Raw genomic sequence first — 23068 nt, forward strand, 5'->3', positions numbered from 1 at the left:
AGAGATCTCTAAGGTCCCTCATATGCACTATGACTATGAGGTGATTTAGTTTTTTTTTTTTTTTTAAAGATTTTATTTTATTTATTTGACAGAGAGAGATCACAGTAGGAGAGAGGAAGGGAAGAGATCACAGAGAGAGGAAGGGAAGCAGGCCCCCTGCTGAGCAGAGAGCCCGATGTGGGACTCGATCCCAGGACCCTGAGATCATGACCTGAGCCGAAGGCAGCGGCTTAACCCACTGAGCCACCCAGGCGCCCCTGAGGTGATTTAGTTTAAGTGCCCTCTGCAGATTCGTTGCTCCAGCCCCAACGCTGTTAAATTCATTTATTCTAACAGCTTGTCGCTATTGTAGCCATTACCGTGTACCATGCACGATTTACATGAACTTAACTTCAACAGTTGGAAGTGTTACTAGTATTATTCCCATTTTATAGCTGAGGAAATTGATGCTTAGAAGAAATTAAATAATCTACCTAAAATTACACAGTGAATGGGAGATAGATCCAGGATTGATACTGTCTGGTTCCAAAGACTGCCCTATCTGTGTTCTTACCTGCCAGTAAAGACTACGTAAAAGAAAACCTGTGGTTCAAAGGAAATGACTAGCTAGTCTTTCCCATCTGTTTTTCTCCTACTCTCATTTCTCAAGAGTTTTCCTGCCGCAGTTCTCAAAGCTGCAGGATAGGTAACTGCTACTTTGGGCTAAAACTTCAGGTTTCGGCATTGCTGGTGTGTGTAACAGTTTAGGTCTTCCGCTCGCCCGGAACCACCCACACAGCTGTTTGTGCTGTGTGGGGCATACCTCTTCGGAGATCCTGGAGGTGGTCCCAGACTAGAGTGGCAGCTATAGGAACCAATGGGCCATGGGTATTGTCGGGCCGGAAGCCAATGAGGAGGAATCCGGTGACGGAGAAACGACTGCAATTTGTTTAAGCATGTAGGCACCGGTCTGAAGGAACATGGGGTTTTATCAGAGGTGGCGGCGGCTCCGGCTCCCAGGCTTGCAAACTTGCGTGCTGCACACGGTGCGTGAGGTACCTAAAAGTTATGAGCCGCGTCGCACCCAGCCCTGCTGTGGGTGTAGACTCTAAACCCAGCCTGACATCCCTTACCTCTGCCTTGAGTCGCTGGACCCGGCTACCCTAAGCTCTTAGTTGCAGCCATTTCTCCTAGGGTCGACAGACTGGCGAGCATAGGACTCCCACCCCTGTATGTCGTAGTCCTCTTACAGACTAGGGATTAGGAACCAAGATCACTTCAATATTCTCATCTCCCAGCAGCCCCAGTCCCAGAAAGGAATGATGGGACCCATGTTACCTCCTAACCTCTTTCCTTCCAGGCAGCTGTGCCGACCCCTCCACACTGGTTGACAGAGCGGCTTGGCCTTTTTGAGGAGCTATGGACTGCTCAGGTAAAGAGGTTAGCAAGCATGGCACAGAAGGAGCAGCGGACTATTAAGATATCACTCCCTGGAGGCCAAAAAGTGGATGCTGTGGCATGGAACACAACGCCTTACCAACTAGCCCAGCAGATCAGGTACCAGGCTCATTTTATACCTGCCAGGGTTATCCTTCTTCCTCTGTACTTCGAAGGACTTGAGCAGGAAATGAAAATTCTGCTTGCTTCTATTCCGTCCCTATCAAGATTGCCTTTTCCTGAGGATTCCTTTTTATTTGCATTAGTTTCATAGTGTCTACCCTCCGTTTATTATCCATCGGGAAAAGAAATGATAGGTTTTATTGCTCTGGTGACACCTTTCCCCATTTTCATGTTTGGAGTTGTTGAGAGATAAGTCCCTCTCTTCCCCTGTGGATTGTAACCATGTCTTTTTCTTTATCATCACCCCTCCTTTGGCCAAGTTCAACACTGGCAGATACTGCAGTGGCTGCTCAAGTGAATGGAGAACTTTATGATCTGGAGCGGCCCTTGGAGACAGATTCTGACCTCAGGTTTCTAACATTCAGTTCTGCAGAGGGCAAAGCAGTAAGTCTCTTCCTTTTTGGGAACACCGTGGCAATTCAGCTAAGGGATATACATATATGTAGAGAGAGCTCTAGCTATCTATATATATCTTTATATACTTTTTTCCCTTAATTTAAAATTTTTGTTTATTTGAGGGACAGAATGAATGAAAGATAGAGAAGGAGCAAGGGGAGGGGCAGAGGGAGAAGCAGACTCCCTGCTGAGCTCCCAGAGAGCTAGACGTGGGGCTCGATCCCAGGGCCCCAGGATCATGACCTGAGCTGAAGGTCAACCAACTGAGGCACCCAGGCACCACTCTATGTGTGTGTGTATTTTTTTTTTAAAGATTTATTTATTTTAGAGGGGGAAGGGGGGTGGGGAGAGATGGGAAAAGAGAGAGAAACCCAGCAGTCTCCGTGCAGAGCACAGAACCCAACACAGGGCTCCATCTCAGGACCCTGAGATTACAACCTGAACCAAGAATCAGATGCTTAACCAACTGTAACACCCAGGTGTCCCTAAACTAAGGGATATTTAAGTGGGCATATTTCTAGTATTTTGCCTCAGTTTCTCCATTTGCAGCTGGGACAGAGACATAACACACTCTGCTTGTCTTAACTGGACCTGGCTAAGCCAGAAACTTAGGAAACCAAGTCTATTAAGTAGACATCATTTGTACTAGTAAAAAGGAGAGATCATAAGCTGAAAATAGAAAGGTAATGCTGAAAATAGAAAATAGAAAGTTTAGTCCTTGCAACTCTACAGACATACGTTACAAGTTATCTGTAGCATGTATTTTTTAATTCTTTTTTTTGAAGATGATTTATTTATTTACTTATTTGAGAGAGAGAGAGAGATTGAGAGAGAGCATGAGCAGGGGAGAGAGGGAGAAGCACGTTCCCCACCAAGCCAGGAACCGGAGCTGGGGCTCAGTCCCAAGACCCCGGGATTATGACCTGAGCTGAAAGCAGATGCTTAACTGGCTAAGCCACCCAGGTGCCCCTACATTTTTTAATTCTAACTTGACTTGCACAACTGAGCACACAACTGGCCTCCTTCCCACTTTGTCGTCTTCATGTCAGCTTAGGTAAAATAGAGCTCATCTGTTAGGATCCAGAAAAATGGAATTTTGTCACCTATGTATAAAAGGTGATCAAATCCTGGAGGAGGGGTTGCATCACATTAGATTTCTGGAATGGTAAAAAATAGAACTAAAAGACCAAACAGAGCCCTTAGGAACTACCATCTTAATCTGAAGCCCTAAAAGGGGATGTTGTAAGAGCAACAAAAGAAGCCTGGGCTCCTGCTTCTATGCTCTAGGACTGGGAAGCACTGAGGAGTGGGGCAGGGGGCTACTGTCATCCGTGCATTGCTTATACTAGCCTTTTGTTTTCTATTCAGTTTTTTTTTTTTTCTTTTACTATTTAGTGTTCACCTCCAAGGTCAGGTTCCCCATTTTGTGGTAGTTTTTTCTGGAAGAGCCTTACTGGTTTCACACCAGCTTCTCTGAGGAGAGGATCAGAGAGTGAGGGGTTAAAGGAGATGATTATGAACTCCTTTCTTGTGAACCCAGGTGTTCTGGCACTCCAGCACCCATGTCCTGGGGGCAGCAGCTGAACAACTCCTTGGTGCTGTCCTCTGCCGAGGTCCAAGTACAGAATATGGCTTCTACCATGATTTCTTCCTGGGAAAGGAGCGGTAAGTAGTGCAAAGAAAGAGAACGATTCTGGGGTGCTTTCTTTTTTAGATATTTTACCGTATTTTATTTCATTTTTTGACTTTTTGGAGTGTAATTGACAAAGTAATGTATTTTTTTTTAAAGATTTTTAAATTTATTTGACAGACAGATCACAAGTAGTCAGAGAGGCAGGAAGAGAGAGAGAGAGGAGGAAGCAGGCTCCCTGCCAAGCAGAGATCCTGACATGGGGCTCAGTACCAGGACCCTGGGATCATGACCTGAGCTGAAGGCAGAGGCTTTAACCCACTGAGCTACCCAGGCGCCCCCAAAGTAACGTATTTAAAGTGTATAGTGCTTGCTTCGGCAGCAAACACACTAAATTGTACAGTGTAAGAGGTACTGGCTGGCTCAGTCAGAAGAGTATGCTACTCTTCATCTCAGGGTTGTGAGTTCAAGCCCCATGTTGGGTGTAGAAATGACATAATAAATAAACTTTTAAAACTAAAAAAGTGGGGGTGCCTGGGTGGCTCAGTGGGTTAAGCCGCTGCCTTCGGCTCAGGTCATGATCTCGGGGTCCTGGGATCGAGTCCTGCATCGGGCTCTCTGCTTAGCAGGGAGCCTGCTTCCCTCTCTCTCTCTCTGCCTGCCTCTCCTTCTACTTGTGATTTCTCTCTGTCAAATAAATAAATAAAATCTTAAAAAAAACTAAAAAAGTGTACAACCTGGTAATTTGATGTTTATATACATTGTGAAAGGATTCCCACAATTGAATTCATTAACATATTCATTACCTCAGTTCCTCACTTTGTGTGTGTGTGTGTATGAATGCTTAAGATTTGCTCTTACAAATTTCAATATATATACAATGTGGAATTATCAACTATATTCACCATGGTATACGTTAGCTCCTCAAATGTAATTCATTTTATAACTGAGTGTGTACCCTTTCACTGGGGTGGTTTCTGTCCCTTTTCTGGGGTATCAAGCATGTTCAATTTGGAGGAGAAAGTTTGGGGAGGAGCCTCTCCAGGCCTCAACTGTGACATTGGTGACATTGGTGCCATTTTCTCCACTAGTCCGTGCATTTCCTTTTCTGTCTAATTCTGCTTGAAACTTCTCTAGTCTTTAGGAATTAACTTTTACTTCCTCCTTCATTACTGTTGCTCTAATTTTGTCCATCCATGTTGCCTACATCCAGCTTTTAATTTCATACATAGAGCTTTTCCTCCTGCAGGAAAATTTATACCTGTCTGCCTTTGCCAATAATTCTATATTCTCTAGAGAGCAGGATTTCACCCCCTAGCCAACAGTTCTGGCACCCAGGTGATGCTTCTCAGCAGATGCAAGCCACCCAATTCTCATCTTTTCAGGACAGTCCGGGGCTCAGAGCTGCCTGCTTTGGAGCGGATTTGCCAGGAACTCACAGCTGCCGCTCAACCCTTCCGGAGGCTAGAGGTGTCTCAGGATCAGCTTCGCCAGCTGTTCAAGGTGGGGTGGAGGTGCACACATTTAGGAGAAAGACCCAGAAACGTGAGGGAAAGGGTAGCTCTCTCCCAGGACATCTATGTAGGAATAAAGACTTACCCTCATTCTCCTTCCAGGATAACCCCTTTAAGCTTCGCCTGATTGAGGAGAAAGTGACAGGTCCAATGGCAACAGTATACGGGTGAGAGTTGTCCAAATGGGTGGAAAGGGAGAGGTGGGATGCATCAAAGAAGGCCAGAATTGGGATGAGGGAAAGAAGGTAGAAGGTAATCTGTTGCTCTAGAAAAGGAATAGGAACAGGAAATAATTTTATATCCCATTGCTCCTGCTCTTCGTAGTACAGTTCTTCACTTTTTTTATTTGTCTGCTGAAGTCCATGAGAGGGAAAACACTAGAAGCTCAAGAATTTGGAAACCACTAAGTGGCCTTTTCTTTCTCCCAGGTGTGGCATGCTGGTTGATCTTTGCCGGGGCCCCCACCTTCGGCATACTGGACAGATTGGAGGACTGAAGCTGCTAACGGTCAGTTTTGAGGGCAAGGTTAGGTTGAGATCCCTGTGTTCACTGGGATGAGCAGGGGAATGGGAAGATGATCTCTCCCAGCCCCTTCTCTCCTCTAATAGCTGAGCGGAGAATCCAGAAGGAGAAAGATTTTTAGTTCCTACAAATCCTTTACCTTTTGCAAACATCCTTCCCGGGTCCCGAAGCCAATTCACATTCTGTAGTTGGACTTCAGTGGTAGGGAGATGGAGAAGGGAGTGTGTGAACAGGTTGGACAGAGTCACATGAGGAAGGCTTCTGTGGAGAGAGGGTGTATAGAACATCATATGAAGGGTTCAGGTAGAATACTATCAGTGAAAGCCATGCCTTTTATGACAATACTGTCCCTGGGCCAGGTGCTTTATTTATTAGTTGGAATCAGGAGCAGGAAGCAAGGGGAGAGGCAGGTATATAGAGCCAAAAGCGCTGGACTGAAAACCTAGCCATTTGTGCTCAGTCCTAGCTCTGCCACCAGTGAAGTATGTGGCCTTGGGTAACTCTCCTTACCTGTCTTCCCCACCTATAAAATAAGATTGTTGTAAATTTATATCCTGTCAGTAAATCCACATCACAGAGACAAAGTCAGCTAACATGGGAGAAAGTATTTGAGGAAAAGCTAAAAGTGCTTATAAAACATAGGCTGTTTCTTGTTAAATGGCTCAAGAAAAGAGCAAGCAGAGGCATTTGAATTTCATGTGGCCAGGAGTAGAACATAGTGTGGGAGGCTGATAAGTGGACGGATAGACTGACATCTGACCAGAGCTTAAGGTTACTCTGGTGAGCAGTTACTGGGAGAGGAGGGGGTGGTCCTAAGTACAATGGTGCCTGTGGGAGAATGGGAAGAAAAAGAAGTGGCAGGTTAAAGTTAGGCCTAAGCAGGACACAAGTAGGGATTTGGAGTCTGAGTGTCTCTGAGGCTATAAACATGACAGGAGGTCTGGGAGGATAGTGGTATGCTGGTGGGGGCACGGGGAACAATGAGCACTGAGAAGGGACACTTGCGATGCTTAAGCTCAGTATCAGATAAGCATCATCCAAGGAGAGCTTAGGTATCTACAGTCAACCCATCTTCTCTCTGACTCCCTTGTCCTCCCATAGAACTCCTCATCCCTGTGGAGGTCTTCAGGTGCCCCAGAGACACTACAGCGGGTGTCAGGGATCTCCTTCCCCACAGCAAAGGAGCTGAGGGCCTGGGAAGAATGGAAGGAAGAAGCAGAGTTACGGGACCACCGGCGCATTGGGAAGGTACAGAGATTGGGAGGAGAGGAGTGGGTGTGAAGGAACCTGATGGTGAAGTTGGGAGCAGATTACAAATCCAAGAGATTGAGCAGCTCCTTCGTCCCCACTTTGTCCCGTGAGTGACACTGCCATTCCTGCACAGGCACAGGAGCTCTTCTTCTTCCATGAACTGAGTCCTGGGAGCTGCTTCTTCCTGCCTCGAGGGACAAGGGTGTATAACGCACTGGTGGCTTTTATCAAGGTAAGGGGGACACAAATTGAGAGGAAGGAAGACCAGGGAGGAAATCAAGGCCCAGAAGATGCCAAGTGTTAAAAGTAAACATTGTAAAGTGCTGGTGTCCTTTAACAAGGTCCTAGGGTGGGAGTGTGGAGAGAGAACATGGTACTTAACAGATTGTGGCTGAGAGCAGCATGGCTTGAGATCTCAGGAGACTCACATACCTGCCAGCCATCCACCTCTCCCCCAGTCACTCTGACCTTCCACATCTATACTCTTCTCTCCAGGCCGAGTATACCCGCCGTGGCTTCTCAGAAGTGAAAACTCCCATGCTGTTTTCTACGAAACTCTGGGAGCTTTCAGGACACTGGGAACATTACCAGGAAGACATGTTTGCCCTGCAGCCCCCAGGCTCTGACAGGCTCGCAAGCTCCCTGAGTGACCACTCTGCTAGCCGTCCCACAGACACACTTGCCCTCAAGCCCATGAACTGCCCTGCACACTGGTGAGTGAGGAGCCAGGAGGCCTGGGTCCTCCCAGGACTGGGGATGGCAGCCAGGTTGCCCAATATGAAGTAACAGAAAGCGCCTTTTGCAGAGCACTGGGACACCTGATTTGAGTCTTGAATCTACCCTCCGGCTAACGAGAGGTGAATTTGGGGAAACCATACCTCTCTAAGCCTAGTCTCCTTGTGTAACATCAAGGGTTTGGGGTTGCTGTCCAGAGTTCCTCTTTCGCCTCAGTCCCTGTCACAGAGTAGGGGTGTAGTAAATGAGTCCACTGCTGCTATTCCTAAAGAATGTACTTTCAGCCATGCAGGGCTCAAATTGTGCTGAGTGGGATGAACAGGGCTCAGCAGGAGGGCATGCTAAGGCTGGAGAGGGTGCTAGCTGATGGCACAGAGAAAATAAGCATATTGGGTAGAGGAGCAGTCTGCAGGGGGTCCTTTTCCCTATGGCCCTAACCCTTCCACACCCCATCCTCAGCCTGATGTTCGCTCATCGGCCCAGATCCTGGCGAGAGCTGCCTCTGCGACTGGCCGACTTCGGGGCCCTCCACCGGGCCGAGGCCTCCGGCAGTCTAGGGGGACTGACCCGGCTGCGGTGCTTCCAGCAGGACGATGCTCACATCTTCTGTGCACCAGATCAGGTGGCCCTTGCCTAACTCGCCTGAGCATTTCCGAACCACTTTCCACTCTCCACATGAACTGCCAACACTCCCGACTGCCAGTCTCTCTCTTCATATGCTACAACTCAGTTACATGATACCCCTAACTGTCCTACGTGTTTGCCTTGTGTTTCCCCCCAAACTCCCATCACTCCAGAGCTCTAGGTAGCATATAGCTCACCCACTCGATTTTCTGCCCCCAGCTTGAAGCAGAGATCCGAGGCTGTCTTGATTTCCTCCGTTCTGTCTATGCTGTCCTTGGCTTCTCTTTCCGCCTGGCACTATCCACCCGGCCGTCTGGCTTCCTGGGAGAGCCTTGCCTTTGGGACCAGGCTGAGCAGGTATGTAGGTGAAGAGGCAGATAAACCACTCTCTGGTGGGGGAGGGGAGATGGGAATCAGGGTCCTCCTTAGAGGCATATGCTAAGTGGGTCATTTGTTGGGGACTGGAGAGATCCTTTGCTCGTAAAGTATAAGATGACACAGTTCTCTCTTGTCTCATTCCCTCATAAAGGTCCTTCAAAGGGCCTTGGAAGAATTTGGAGAACCCTGGGACCTCAACTCTGGAGATGGGGCATTCTATGGGCCTAAGGTAGGTTGGGGACCCTGCTAAGAGTTTTATTCATTCATTTATTATTTTGCTTTATTAGGTATTTAATAGACAGGAATATTTTTAAACTTGTGTAGGATGTAAAGAAGAGCAGTACGTCTCCTGCCCCCATGAAGCTTGTGGTCTTGTGAAAGGTATGGGAGGTAAATAGGCATTTGGGGGCCTCTGAATCTGCCCTGTGTAGGTACCAAGGGAGCAGGTCACTCAGGAAGGTCAGGAAAGGTCTCTGCAGGATTCTCTTTCTAACCTGAAAGTTCACTGTTCGCCAAGTCCAGAGGAATTCTAGGTGAGAACAGTGCAGGCAGAGGATGAGGTCAGGGTTCAAACTTGAAGACCAAGTTGGAAGAAGTAGAAGTTAGGGGGAAAAAAGGACCGGAAAGTGTCTGCTGGATTTGGTGAAAAGGCTGTTAGATATTGAAGGACCAGGGTGCCTGTGTGGCTAAGTCGGTTAAGAGTCTGCCCCAGCTCAGGTCATGATCTCAGAGTCCTGGGATTGAGCCCCACTTCGGGCTCCCTGCCAAGCAGGGAGCCTGCTTCTCCCTCTCCCTTTGCACATCACCCTGCTTGTGCTCTCTTACTCTCTCTGTCAAATAAATAAAATCTTTAAAAAAGAAAAAAGATATTGAAGGATCATTTTTGGTAAAGTGGAGGCTGGAGTTGGAGTATGAGCTGAATGAATGAACATAACTCTTTTGAGAATTTGGGGTCTTAAAAAAGTAAAGGAGAGGGCGCGTCGGTGGCTTAGTTGGTTAAGCGACTGCCTTCAGCTCAGGTCATGATCCCGGGGTCCTGGGATCAAGTCCTGCATTGGGCTCCCAGCTCCGTGGGGAGTCTGCTTCTCCCTCTGACCTACTCCCCTCTCATGCTCTCTCTCACTCTCTTTCTCTCAAATGGATAAATAAAATCTATTAAAAAAAAAAAAAAAGTAAAGGAGAGTAGCCAAAGGGGCATGGGTAATCAAAAGAGATTTTGGTGATAAAGGGAGAAATTTGAGAATATTTAAATGCTCTGATGAAGGAGAGCCTGTTAGGGTCAGGGAGAAATTGAAGTTGTAGAAGGGTTTCAGTAGAGGGAATTTCTTAGGGAGCTTTGAGGGGGTAGGATTGAGAGACCACCTTTGGCATCATATTGGAGGCAGGAAGAAAAGTTGGGGGTACATCCAAGGAAGTCTGTAGATGTGGTGACAGGAAGTTGAGACATCTTTCCATCTCATGTTATCATTATCTGATTTCCCCGTGAGATGGGAGACAGGATCATTTGCTGAGATGGGAGATGGGCAGAGGAGAGTTTCCAGTGAGGCAGTGAAGATAGGAAGAGGAGAAAGAGAATCCTTGAGAATAGGACACAAAACTGACTAGGGCAGCAAAGGACTGCTGACAGTAGCAAGGCCCCAGTTAAAGTTCAAACAGGGACTAGCATGGTGGCATCAGTTCCCATTTATGCATGGGGTAATGCATGCTAGGTGTGGTATGGGGCATGCGAGGCAGCTCGGGGGGTTTCTGTTGTAGGGCCAAGATGGTGGGAGGCCAGAGTGCCACCAGGCTGGGGTTTGCCGTGGGCATGGGACAGGAGAACAGTGGTAGAAGGGAACCAGGAAGAGTGGTCCAAGCTGCATGGGGAAAGAAGGAAAGGTGGGTAGGGAATGGGCTGTGAATGGGAAGGAACCTAGGAACTTACAAGCAATTCGTAGGAATAATTGTCGGAGCCAGAAGACCAAGGACGGTCATCAGAGGAGCGGGGTGTGTGATGTGGTCTTCTGGAGGTGCACAGTTCGGGGCAGTGACAAGATGAAGGCTGTATCTGTGCATGAGTGCTCATAAAGATCTTGAAGATGATGAAGTCAGGGAATTCAGAGCCCAGGGTGTGGGTGGGTCATTTGTGTCAATGTTGATGTCCCTTAAAGTCATACCATTACTGAGTAGAAGGAACCACTGCTGGAGTGCCTAGTGAGTGAAGTAATGTATGTTATAGCAATGACACATCTCAAAACAGCCTGCCATGTGGGTCAGTAGAAGGTAGGGGGCACATTCAGTAGAAGCTCCTGCTTCTGGTTGCCCTTACATCCTCCCATCTGTCTCCTCCAGATTGATGTGCGCCTCCACGATGCCCTGGGTCGGCCCCATCAGTGCGGGACAATCCAGCTTGACTTCCAGCTGCCCCTGAGATTTGACCTCCAGTACAAGGGGTACAGAGCCTCGCCCGGTCCCCTTTTCCCTTGGCTACCAGCAGAATAGGTGGAGAGCAACTTCCCCTTCTATCTTTGTCCCTAAAAATGAAACCCGAATCCTCTACACCTTTGCTGGAGCTAAATATTTCTTGGAAACTGGATGGTGCTCTTGGGTGCACATCTTATGACTCTTCCTCTGTTCCATCTATCCTCCTCTTTCCCTCCAAGGCAGGCGGGAGTCCTGGAGCGTCCAGTCCTCATTCACCGAGCAGTGCTAGGTTCTGTGGAAAGGATATTGGGAGTGCTGGCGGAAAGCTGTGGAGGAAAATGGTGAGACCTCTGGCCCCTGATTTCTGCTCTGGTCCTCAGAGCAGATGGTGCATGCTCCAGGTCCTGGTCTCCTCAGATCGCCTCTTCTGTTTTCCTCTCAGATCAACTCTCCGCAGCCACAGTTGCAGTCAGAGCCAGAGTAAATAGTTTGCCTTCCTCTCCTCTCTCCACCAGGCCATTGTGGCTGTCCCCATTCCAGGTGCTGGTCATCCCTGTGGGAACCGAGCAAGAGGAATATGCCAGGGAGGTGAGGAGAAGCTGGGCAAGGTGCACAGGGGCTGAAGCAGGACTACCTGGAGTCCAGAGCTGATCAGTGGGTAGGAAGGTGTCACATAGTAGAGTGGAAGGGAAATAGTATTTGGAGCCACTGGACTGGGCTGAAATGGCTGCCTGCCTTTATGCTGGAACCACATCTGAGAAATGAGACTTAATTCCTTGCCTCTGGGGATGCCTGGAAATTTAACAAATTAACAAATGTTAAACGCTGACAGTAGAGCACTTGGCACAAAAGGGACCTGGAGAAGTGTTGGTTTCATATTTCCTTTCTAGAGAGAAGTAAAGATGTGGATAGTACCAAAGTCAAGTAGCTAGTTGGGTAGTGCTGTGGCTAGAGCAGGCAGAGTTGGGGAATTGGTGGCAGGCTTGGCTCCAGTAGGAAGGAGACAGAAACTACGGGGGAGATGGGGACCGGCCTCAGTGCAAAGATGAACAAAGAGGGGTTGTCCGCAAGAATCAGAGACCTTTGAGGCAGAGGATGGAGGAACAGATCTGGGGCATGGGGAAGATTGGTATCAGACTATTCTAGCTTCTCAGCCTTCAGTCCCTGGCACCAAACCTCTGTCCCTCTGCCCCAGGTACAGCAGAGGCTGCAGGCTGCAGGTCTGGTCTGTGACCTGGATGCTGACTCAGGACTGACCCTCAGCCGGAGAGTCCGCCGGGCTCAGCTTGCCCACTACAATTTTCAGTTCGGTGAGTGACTAGCAGCACAGACCCTCAGAGCCCTGCACTCTCTGCCGGCCTCCCATGCTATTCTTTCTTATTAAATTTGCTTATTTGCTTATTTGGGTTAATTGGGGTTCATTCATTACCTGAGCTGGATTCAGGACCCCTGAGCCATTTGGGCCTTGGGTTCCTTTACCCCCTGACAATCAGTTCTCACCCTCAGAATAATTTCCTTTTTCTTCTTTTTAAAAATATTTTATTTATTTATTTGACAGCGAGATAGAGAGCACAAGTGGGCAGAGCAGCAGACAGAGGGAGAGGAGAAACAGGCTCTCCACTGAGCAGGGACCCTGCCTCGGGGCTCGATCCCAGGACCCTGGAATCTGACCTGAGCTGAAGGCAGACCAACACCTAGTACAAAATAATATTCTCAACAGAACAAAAAAAGTACAAAATCATAGACACTTGAGAAAACATTTGGTGAGATTTAGATTATTACAATGTATGGTGGAAAGTGAGTACCTTCAAGACTAGGGCTGGTTTTGTGTGTAGCCAGCCAGTGTTTGAATTTTACCCGATGGGCCCATATTTTCAGACATCTCCACTAAAGTTCCCCTTGAGACTGAGTGGGACAGTTTGAACCACATTGGCTCTGGGGATGTTGCCCAAGGCTCACTGTATTTTGATGCAAATACACTATTTCTTTTTGGACTCAATTTTATCCTTATAATTTTTGTATGTTTTACCATTTATTTCTAATTATATGCATAGTAACTCTAACATTAATTTCTTTCTTTATTTTTTTTAATTAAATTTATTTATTTTCAGCATAACAGTATTCATTATTTTTTCACCACACCCAGTGCTCCATGCAGTCCGTGCCCTCCATAATACCCACCACCTGGTACCCCAACCTCCCACCCAATTTCTTTATTTTTTAAATTAAATGAAAAAATTTTTAATTGACATATATTTGACACAATATTACATTAATAGTTGACACAATGTTACATTAATTTCAGGTGTACAGCATAGTGATTGGACACTTCTGTACATTACTCAGTGCTTATCACAATAAATGTAGCTACCATTTGTCACCATACAATGTTACTACAATAACATAGTGATAATGACATATGGGGCACCTGGCTGGCTCATTTAGTAGAACATGTGACTCTTGATCTCAGGGTTGTGAGTTCAAGCCCCAAGTTGGGTGTAAAGCTTACTTTAAAAAAAAAAAAAAAAAGTGAAATCATATGGTTTTTGTCTTTCTCTGACTAACTTTACTTAGCATAGTATCCTTTGGGTCCATCTATTTTGTCACACAATCTCACCCCTCCTTTTTTTTTTTTTTTTGGCTGAGTAATATTCTGTTTTGTGTATATGTATTTGTGTTTACCCCCCCACATCTTTATCCATGTATCTGTTGATGGACACTTTTGTTGCTTCCATATATTGGCTATTGCTAATAATGCTACAGTAAACGTAGGGGTACATACTTTTTTTTGAATTAGTGTTTTCTTTTAGCCAGGAGTCGGGGAGGTGGTAAATACCATGCAGTACCAATACTAGATATCTTATGGTATTTCTTTTTCTATTTTTATTTATTTATTTATTTTAAAGATTTTATTTATTTGACAGAGAGATCGATCACAAATAGGCAGAGAGTAGCGTTTCCGTAGTGTAGTGGTTATCACGTTTGCCTCACAAATAGGCAGAGAGGCAGCCAGAGAGAGAGAGAAGAAAGCAGGCTCCCTGTTGACCAGAGAGCCCAATGCGGGACTGGATCCCAGGATCCTGAGATCATGACCCGAGCCAAAGGCAGAGGCCCAACCCACTGAGCCACCCAGGTACCCGGTATTTCTTTTTTTTTTTTTTAATTTTTTGAGGAACCTCCATACTGTTTTCTACAGTGGCTGCACCAGCTTGCATTCCCACCAACAGTGAACAAAAGTCCCTTTTCCTCCCCGCCCCTGCCAAAACTTGTTATTTCTTGTCTCCTTGATACTAGCCATTCTGACTGGTATGAGATGATATCTCATTGTGGTTTTTTTTGCATTTCCCTGATGATTAGTGTTGTTAAGCATCTTTTTATGTGCCTGGTGGCCATCTCTATGTCATCTTTGGGAAAATGTCTATTTAGGCCTTTTACCTAGTTTCAAGTATGACTGTTTGGTGGTTTTTTGGTGTTTTGTTTTGTTTTTTTTAAGATTTTATTTATTTGACAGACATAGATCACACGTAGGAAGGAAGAGAAGCACACGGAGAGAGAGAGGAGGAAGCAGACTCCCCAGTGAGCGGAAAGCTCGATGCGGGACTCGATCCCAGGACCCCGAGATCATGACCTGAGCCGAAGGCAGAGGCTTAACCCACTGAGCCACCCAGGCGCCCCAGTTTTTTTGTTTTTTGTTTTGTTTTGTTTTTTGGTGTTGAATTGTATGAGTTCTTTATATGTTCTGTATATTAACCCCTTACCAGATATAGTGTTTGTGAATATCTTCTTCCATTCAGTAGGATGCCTTTCCAGTGTATTGACAGTTCCTTTGCTGTGCAAGAGCTTTTTAGTTTGATGTGGTCCCAGTAATTTGTTTTTGCTTTTGTTTCCCCTGCCTGGGAAGACATCCAGAATAACATTGCTAAAGCCAATGTCCAAGATATTATCACCTATGTTTTCTTCTAGGAATTTTATGGTTTCAGGAAAACGGTTTTCTTCTGACCCTCCTCCAAGCTGTTGGTGTCTGTTAGGTTAATTAACCAAAGGAGCATTAGAGAGAAAGGGACAGGAAGGACTAATAAGGTGTTAATTAGTTAGCTTTGTTTATTCTAGACCCAGATGGAGTCAGCCCTAAGGGATGATGAGAAAGAACTTAAGGAGAAGAGTCAGGCCACCTTGTTCCTTCTTTCATTTCTCCACTCGGAGCTCTGTCTTGAAGACAAGGAGCAGAAACTCCTCTTATCAGATCACTCAGCTTTCTTGGCTTTTTGTTTGTTTGTTTGTTTTTGTTTTTTTTAGATTTTATTTATTTATTTGAAGGACAGTGATCACAAGTAGGCAGAAAGGCAGGCAGAGAGAGAGGAAGGGAAGCAGGTTCCCTGCTGAGCAGACAGCCCTACGCGGGGCTCGATTCCAGAACCCTGGGATCATGACCTGAGCCGAAAGCAGAGGCTTTAACCCACTGAGCCACCCAGGCACCCCTCAGCTTTCTTGTTTTATACACCTACTCGCCCAGTGGCACTTAGAGCAAGTTGCCCCATGACCCCCTGGGCTTGCCTGTGAGTCTTGTACGGCTGTCACCCTTCCCTCTCTTTAATGCGGGGGGGCATACACACACAGTTTCTCTCTGGGTCTGCTACTTGCTCTGTTTGTCTCTCTCTGGCTGACCCTACTATCTCCAACCCCTAGGCTCCTGACTGGAAGTGATAAGGCATGGAGGGCATGTCTGGAACATTTCCTTATCTCGTCAGGATGATCAGGGGAACTGGAGAGCAAGAGACAGCTAAATATACCCTTTTCCTGAACTATATCTGGGCTGTGCTCAGACCCTTTTTAAAGATTGGGGTCTCTTGAATTTTTGCCTATCCCATGTGGGTAAGTGTGCCCTGACAGTCGCAAACCTCCTCTCTTCCTGCAGTGGTTGGCCAGAAAGAGCAGAGTGAGAGAGCAGTGAACATTCGGACTCGAGATAACCGCCGACTCGGGGAGTGGGACTTGACTGAGGCTGTGCAGCGGCTGCTGGAGCTCCAGAACACCAGGGTCGCAGATGCTGAGGCAGTGTTCTGAGCTTTTGTGTACAGATATGGCAGGAGCTGCCGGCTTCCCTTCACATGGGGAGACCTTGACCTAACTGCCAGAGTCTGGAGGCCCCCAGACCGATCAGAATTCATGTGGAGGCACAAGTTTGCTCTCCTGGAAAGATATTTGATCTGGGGGAAGCTCAGCTGTTTGGATGTGAGGAGCATGAAAGTATAAAGAATAAACTTGAAGCTCTTGGGTATGTGTCTTCATCTTCATCTCTGACTCCTGAGAGGGGAATAAAAGGGAATTGGATTCTGTCTCCGTCTCATTTGTCCCAGGGCACTGGGGAAACAGAAAGGGGGCAGCCCTGGCCTCTCACTGGTAGGGGAGCTCCTGGGGTAGCTGTCCTGTCCCCCACCCTGGACTCTTTAGTTCTCTATTTCCCCAACCCCAATTCAGCAGGCTGTACTGCTCCACAGTAGGCAGCATGAAGACAGGGAACCGAGGCATGAAATAATCTCTCTCTTTTTTTTTAAGATTCTGTTTATTTATTTGAGAGAGAGAGAGCACAAGCGGACAGGAAGGTCAGAGGGAGAAGCAGGCTCCCCACTGAGCAAGGAACCCAACGTGGGGCTCTATCCCAGGACCCAGGAGATGGTGACCTGAGCCAAAGGCAGGTGCTTAACAGACTGAGCCACCCAGGTGCCCCAGGTCTCAACATCTCTTACTCCATGAATCTCAGAATCCATTTCTCTGGGAATCATAAGAACGCTTTCCTCTTCTCAGCCTTGTTCTCCTCAGTCCTCTTAGGAGACCTCGGGGTGAATTTGGGAGGAGTGGCCACCAGAGGAGGAGCAGCTGGGACTGAGTCATGGCAGGAAATAGGAGGGAGGGAGTTCTCCCCAGATAGCCATATAAAAGGAGAAGGAACCAGCCCCGAGGTTCACAACAGCCGTAGCAACTGGAGAAGCAGGCTCCCAGTAGCCCAGCCCTTCAAACCCAGATCTACCTAGGACAACCCACCCGCTGGGTGCCAGCAACAAGTCTTTGCCCCAGGATGGGGACCATGTCCAGAGCAGCCTTGGTCTTGGCCTGTCTGGCTGTTACTTCTGTAGCCTCTGAGGGAGGTGAGTTGGGGTTGGAGCCAGTGCTTGGGAAGAGGCCCTGACCAATGTGGGCCTGGGGCCGAGGGCCAGCCATCCTCTATATGGCTCATTGCCAGTAGGGTAATTGCATACTTGGCCTTGCATTTCTCAGCAGATCTAAGGCGGGGCTGGGCACTGGAGCTTTTAAACTGGGAGGGGGAGCAGGTGCACAGGAGAGGGGTTCCTAGAGATTGCTGCCAGGAGACAGGAAATTGGGAGTCAAATGGACAACTCTTCAGAGGATGGGTGGATTCCCAGAATGAGGGGTTCCTGCCTCAAGAAAATATATATATGGGGCCTATCAAGCAGGGGAGAGAGAAAGAATGGGGCCTCCAGGCTGATCAAAACTGAATTGCTGGGCGCCTGGGTGGCTCAGTGGGTTAAGCTGCTGCCTTCGCTCGGGTCATGATCTCAGGGTCCTGGGATCGAGTTCCGCATCAGGTTCTCTGCTCAGCAGGGAGCCTGCTTCCCTCTCTCTCTCTCTGCCTGCTTGTGATCTCTGCCTGTCAAATAAATAAAATCTTTGGAAAAAATAAACAGCTGAATTGCTGACCCAGAGAGCCTTGACCAACTCCTTTCCTGGTTAGGAGGAGTTGAGAAGGTGTCCATCCACAGGGGACCAGGCCCAGTAACTCTATCTAGCACACACACATCTGCTGGATGCTGGACAAAACGGTACCAAGGGAAACAACTATTGAGATCTGGTATCCCTAAGGCCTGTGTCATTGTCCCGCCTAGGTGCTTGTCTTCTGTGATTGCAGATCAGCTCCAGGCGAAACCTTTCCCTGTGGCTGTGGGGCGATTTGCCTCAGGAATCCTAAATCATCCCAGTCCCTGGGTCCTAATTTGAGACCTAAGCTGAGGAGGAACTGGGACCAGCTAAAGGGGTGGCACTTAAAGTTAGAGGTGGCCTTTTCAGAAGGCCCGCAGATATTTAAACGGCCTAGAGTTGGTGAGCATTTGAAGCCCCAACCAGTTCAAAGTCCAGACTTGCTCCTCTGGAAAACTAGAGAGGCATCCTGGCTGAGAGACTGAAAGGAAGAGCCCAGAAGCCCTGAGGGAGAGACACTGACAGGAGATTAAGGCCTCCACCATCTCACTCCCCCCTGCTCCCAGTCCTATCCGTCACATTCCCTTCAGGCCTGGACTCAAGACCCAAGGCTTTGAGCCTGGTGGAGGTGAGGCTGACAGAATAGCATGGCTTTCTCAGAACCCAACTGGCACACTTAGGTGGGTTTGGACCGGGGGGTGGGTATTCATTAGGGAACGGGACAAGAGCAATACAGAGGGGCATCTGGCATCTTGCTCATCTTGCCTATACCCTTTACATCTACTGCCCCCACATCCTATGCTTGGGAACAAGAATGGGCTCCTCAAGCCACCTCTGACTCACCTTTCATCTGCCAGGCTCCGAGTCTCCAGGGCAGAGGGAGCTGGGCCCAGAGACCCTCACCTACCACATTCAAGAAGGTAAGAGTTTGGGGGAGCAGCAAGAGATGGGGGGCTAGGAGAAACTGTCAGCTCTGACCATCTCCCCTCTTAACCTCTAGTTGGCTATGCAGCACCCCCCTCCCCACCCCGGACCCGAGCCCTCCCCATGGACCACCCTGACACCCATCAGCGTGGCTCTGACTTTGAGGGACAGGGTGAAGGTAAGTCCACCATGCACCCTTCTGTTGCCCCTCCAGGTTTCTAGTCTGGCTTTACTTCCCATTCCTCACATGGGGTGGAGTGGGAAGGCCCTGGCCATTTCTTGCCCTGGCTGGGAGCACGGGTAGTCTGCTCACATACCCCCCTCCCTTCTGTAGTGCAGCCCCCTCGCTCTCTGGAAGCCATCCCTATCCAAGAGGAGGAGTTGCCTCCTCCCCAACTCCCTGTGGAAAACAAAGGTGAGCGCTCGCCCTTTCCTCACCACCAGCCCACTACAATCTTGCTGATGTCAGTCTGATCTTTGCTTCTTTGTGCCCTCACTCCTATCTTGTAGTGGACCCCCATTTCCCTCAGGAAGCCATCCCTCTCCAAGAAGAGCTGCCCCCTCCCCAGGACCCTGTTGAACAGAAGGAAAGTAAGTGACTCCCTCTCCTCATCACCCTCCTGCCTGATGAGCATGGGCTTTGGGGCTCTGCTACTCGCTAGCTGTGTAACTTCGGGTGAGTTGTCCCTCTAAGCCTTAGTTTCCTCATCTATAAAAATGGGGAAATAAGACCTGTTTTATAAAGTTATGAGATTAAATGGCATAAAAGTAGCATTTATTTTCACTTGCTTCTGTACTGACTTCCTCTTTATGAGTGGCATTTGGCCAGGTCCCCCTTTTCTAGCCCATCCCATGGCTTCTGCTTACACATCTCCTTCTATCCCAGTAGAACCATCTTTCCTACATCAGGAGGAAATGACCTTCCCATCTAAGCAGAGAGAGGGTGAGTGACAGCTCTGGTCTGTCCATTCCTCTGCTTTCGTGCTCAGGACCCTGAGGAGGGAGGTAGGGAGCCTGAGCCATGGGAAGCAGCACAGGGAACAGGCCTGGTTTGTGGGGCTATAAAGGGGAATCCTTTCATGCCCCGGTTCTCTTTCCTTTCCATCAGTCATTCTGAAGGCAAAAGCCACAAGTTCATTTCTATCCCCTATCCTCCCAATCTTTTCTCCTTAACCCCAAGTTCTTTCAGTCCTCTCAGCTCAGCCAGACTTTCTGTATCCCACTCATTCCCCTTTACACTCTGTTCTCCATTCTAGAAAAGCCAGCTCCTTTCATGGATCGTAGCCCCCCTGAGCCTGAGTCTTGGAATCCAGCCCTGCACTGCCAGCAGGGCCGATCCCGAGGGGGCTGGGGCCACCGGCTGGATGGCTTCCCCCCTGGGCGGCCTTCTCCAGACAATTTGGACCAGATCTGCCTTCCTAATCGTCAGCATGTGGTGTATGGCCCTTGGAACCTGCCACAGTCTGGCTTCTCCCACCTTACTCGCCAGGGTGAGACCCTCAATTTGCTGGAGACTGGATATTCCCGCTGCTGCCGCTGTCACAGCCACACAAACCGCTTGGACTGTGCAAAACTCGTGGTAAGTGTTGGGCTCTTGATGCCAGGGGTGTCCTATAACCTCCAGACAGTATGTGTATGTTTGAAGGACTTCTAGGCCTGGGAATGTAGGAAACTCAGGAACTTTTTCTTGGCCCTACCTTGTGCCTCCGCATTGTGCTGGGAGGGCAGAAGACAGCCTCTGCTTCTTTCTTATCTACCTGCCCAGGGTCCTTTTCTGGAGCCTGGGAGGAAGACAGGAATGTGGACAATGGGCTGCTGGGCTGATCCATCCCTCTTGCTCTAGTGGGAGGACGCAATGACCCGATTCTGTGAGGCCGAGTTCTCGGTCAAGACCCGACCCCACTGGTGCTGCAAACAGCAGGGGGAGGCTCGATTCTCCTGCTTCCAGGAGGAAGCTCCCCGGCCACACTACCAGCTCCGGGCCTGCCCCAGCCACCAGCCTGGTATCTCCTCGGGCCCCGAGCTGCCTTTCCCCCCCGGGGTACCCACACTGGACAATGTCAAGAACATCTGCCACCTAAGACGCTTCCGTTCTGTGCCACGCAACCTCCCAGCTACTGACCCCATCCAAAGACAGCTGCAGGCATTGACCCGGCTAGAGGGGGAGTTCCAACGCTGTTGCCGGCAGGGGAACAACCACACCTGTACATGGAAGGCCGTAAGTGGGCGTCCCGGTCCCAAGAACCTGTCTGCCCGCCTGCCCATCTCCGACCTCTGGTCCTGCTGATCCGTTCATCCATGCACCTCCCCAGTGTGAGCACGTCTACCCGTTCATCTGCTTGCAAGTGTCCGTCCATCCATTGTTTTCGTCATTTGCGTCTGTTCACCTTGAGCCTTCATCCTGCACTTCTGGCCTGGTCTACCCATGATCCCACACATGCACCCATGTGCCATCCATCCTTGCAGCTTTGGCCTTATCTGACCCCTTCGTCTACCCCAGACTATGTCCTGTGGCCAGCTCCAAGCCTCATTTGTGCTTCCATCCTTCCACCTTCCCAGCATCATACATCCACACTTGTCAGTCCTTGTCCTCTGGTTCCTTACCCTTCCCTTTTGGCACCTGTGGCCGGTCCCTCATCTCATAGCATAGGGCAGTAAGGGAAGCAGAGGGTCAGAAGAGAAGGGGCCAAGTGTCCAGGCTTCTGACTTCCCTCTCTCTGGCCCACAGTGGGAGGATGCCCTTGATGGATACTGTGATCAGGAACAGTCTGTCAAGACCCACCACCACTCGTGTTGCCACTACCCTCCTAGCCCTGTCCGTGATGAGTGCTTTGCCCGTCGGGCTCCCTACCCCAACTATGACCGGGACATCTTGACTCTAGACCTCAGCCGAGTTACCCCCAACCTCATGGGCCATCTCTGTGGAAATGGAAGAGTTCTCAGCAAGCAGTGAGTCTTGCCAAGTTCTTCCTCAACTCCCTTCCCTTCCCCAAAACCTCCCTCCTGGGGTACCCTGTGGGGCACTATTGATAAGAACAAAACCGTGGTCTCCGAGCACCATTTTGAAGCCTAGGGATGCTTAAAGACCCTGATCCTCTCCCCTTTCCCACCAACATAGTAAACAAATTCCTGGGCTGATCCGGAACATGACTGCCCACTGCTGTGACCTGCCGTTTCCAGAGCAGGCCTGCTGTGCTGAGGAGGAGGTAAGTGGGGCAGCAGGAGGTCATAGTCTCCCAAGAAAGGCAGGGAGGAGGGGAGAGAGGGCTAGAACTGCTGGCTATCCCTTCTCTTTAGTACCTCAGACCTGCCCACAGAAATAAAGAGGATGAGTGGGGAAGATCTTTTTTCTTGATTCCCAAAGTCTTCATTCCTGACCTAATCTGCTCCCCACTTCTGAGTTCTTATTATGTCTTTTCTGGGCCGCAGGCTTCAGGCATTTCCATATGGGCACATGTCTGTTACAAAAAATCTAACTGTGGAAGCCAGGGTTGAACTTTCTCTGGGCCCCAGGAGGGGACCTAGGGAGACAGCAGTAGAAGCTGAGGGAAGGGGAAATTTGAACAACCAAGTATTGATGCTTGACCTTAAACACTCCTCTCCCCATCATCTCTGCTTTACTTTTCTCCTTCAGAAGTTGGCCTTCATTGAGGATCTGTGTGGTCCCCGACATAATTTCTGGCGAGACTCTGCCCTCTGCTGTAACCTGAATCCTGGAGATGAACAGACCAACTGCTTCAACACTTACTATCTGAGGAATGTGGCTCTAGTGGCTGGAGACAGTGGGGATGACAAGGGCCAGGGCAAGCAGGGCCAAGTCGGGGAAGAAGTATCAGCCCCACCCCAGAGCCCAAGGAAGAGTGAGTCACCCCAGAGCCTTGGAGGATCAGATTGGGGGAACCCCACCCTCCTTGAGCACGCATTACAGTAAACACCTCTTGGATTTGGCATCCTCATTGTCTTTAGCATCTCACATACAAACACACCCTCCTAAGCCTGCTTGGATTTTCTTCAGGGACTGGCCTCTGAGGCCCACTGCCCTGCCCCTTCTGACTGAGCAGAACTATTCCACAGGCTATGATGGTACCATAACTAAATGTCTTAACTTCATTATTTGTCATCTTGAAGTTATTCATATATTTGAAAAGTAGTATCACCTTGTTAGCGAGCTATCATTTAAAGGCAAAAAATTATATATATATATAAATATATATATATATATTTATATATATATATATAGTTTCATGTCTTTGGTGAGCCCCCAAAATACCACAGCCCAGCCTAATATTTTAATTTTAATTTAGTTTAATTTTACTTTTTTGGGGGGAGGGGTGGGAGAGAAAGGATCTTAAGCAGGCTCTGCTCTGAGGACAGAGCC

The 23068-nt window shown here is 48.6% G+C and overlaps 2 protein-coding genes across 6 annotated transcripts; both read left to right on the forward strand.

The window, feature by feature from the left end:
• The first annotated feature begins 890 nt into the window (after positions 1-890).
• On the forward strand, positions 891-16388 carry TARS2 (threonyl-tRNA synthetase 2, mitochondrial). 5 transcript variants are annotated; one of them, XM_032360828.1, is made up of 18 exons: positions 891-1034; positions 1340-1536; positions 1860-1983; positions 3536-3660; positions 5011-5128; positions 5242-5306; positions 5568-5646; positions 6763-6909; positions 7046-7144; positions 7408-7625; positions 8107-8269; positions 8491-8628; positions 8801-8878; positions 10981-11081; positions 11292-11393; positions 11568-11640; positions 12248-12362; positions 15968-16388. In XM_032360828.1, the coding sequence occupies exons 1-18, from the start codon at positions 960-962 to the stop codon at positions 16114-16116; spliced, it is 2166 nt and encodes a 721-aa protein (XP_032216719.1). In that variant the 5' UTR covers positions 891-959; the 3' UTR covers positions 16117-16388. The 5 variants fall into 5 exon arrangements, 3 of the variants coding, with proteins under 3 accessions (XP_032216719.1, XP_032216720.1, XP_032216721.1); XM_032360829.1 differs by having other exon boundaries at positions 891-1025; XR_004289743.1 differs by lacking the exons at positions 12248-12362; positions 15968-16388 and having other exon boundaries at positions 11296-11393.
• Positions 16389-16983: 595 nt separating this feature from the next.
• ECM1 (extracellular matrix protein 1) lies at positions 16984-22800 on the forward strand. The gene is given in 12 exon segments (XM_032360831.1): positions 16984-17198; positions 18624-18686; positions 18767-18868; positions 19025-19105; positions 19201-19281; positions 19577-19633; positions 19947-20269; positions 20534-20908; positions 21419-21639; positions 21809-21896; positions 22325-22508; positions 22511-22800. Coding segments are annotated over 12 exon segments (1689 nt in total). The 5' UTR covers positions 16984-17128; the 3' UTR covers positions 22555-22800.
• The last annotated feature ends 268 nt before the right edge of the window (positions 22801-23068 follow it).

The sequence above is a fragment of the Mustela erminea genome, chromosome 10 (assembly GCF_009829155.1).
Source record: "Mustela erminea isolate mMusErm1 chromosome 10, mMusErm1.Pri, whole genome shotgun sequence".
Classification (NCBI taxonomy): domain Eukaryota; kingdom Metazoa; phylum Chordata; class Mammalia; order Carnivora; family Mustelidae; genus Mustela; species Mustela erminea.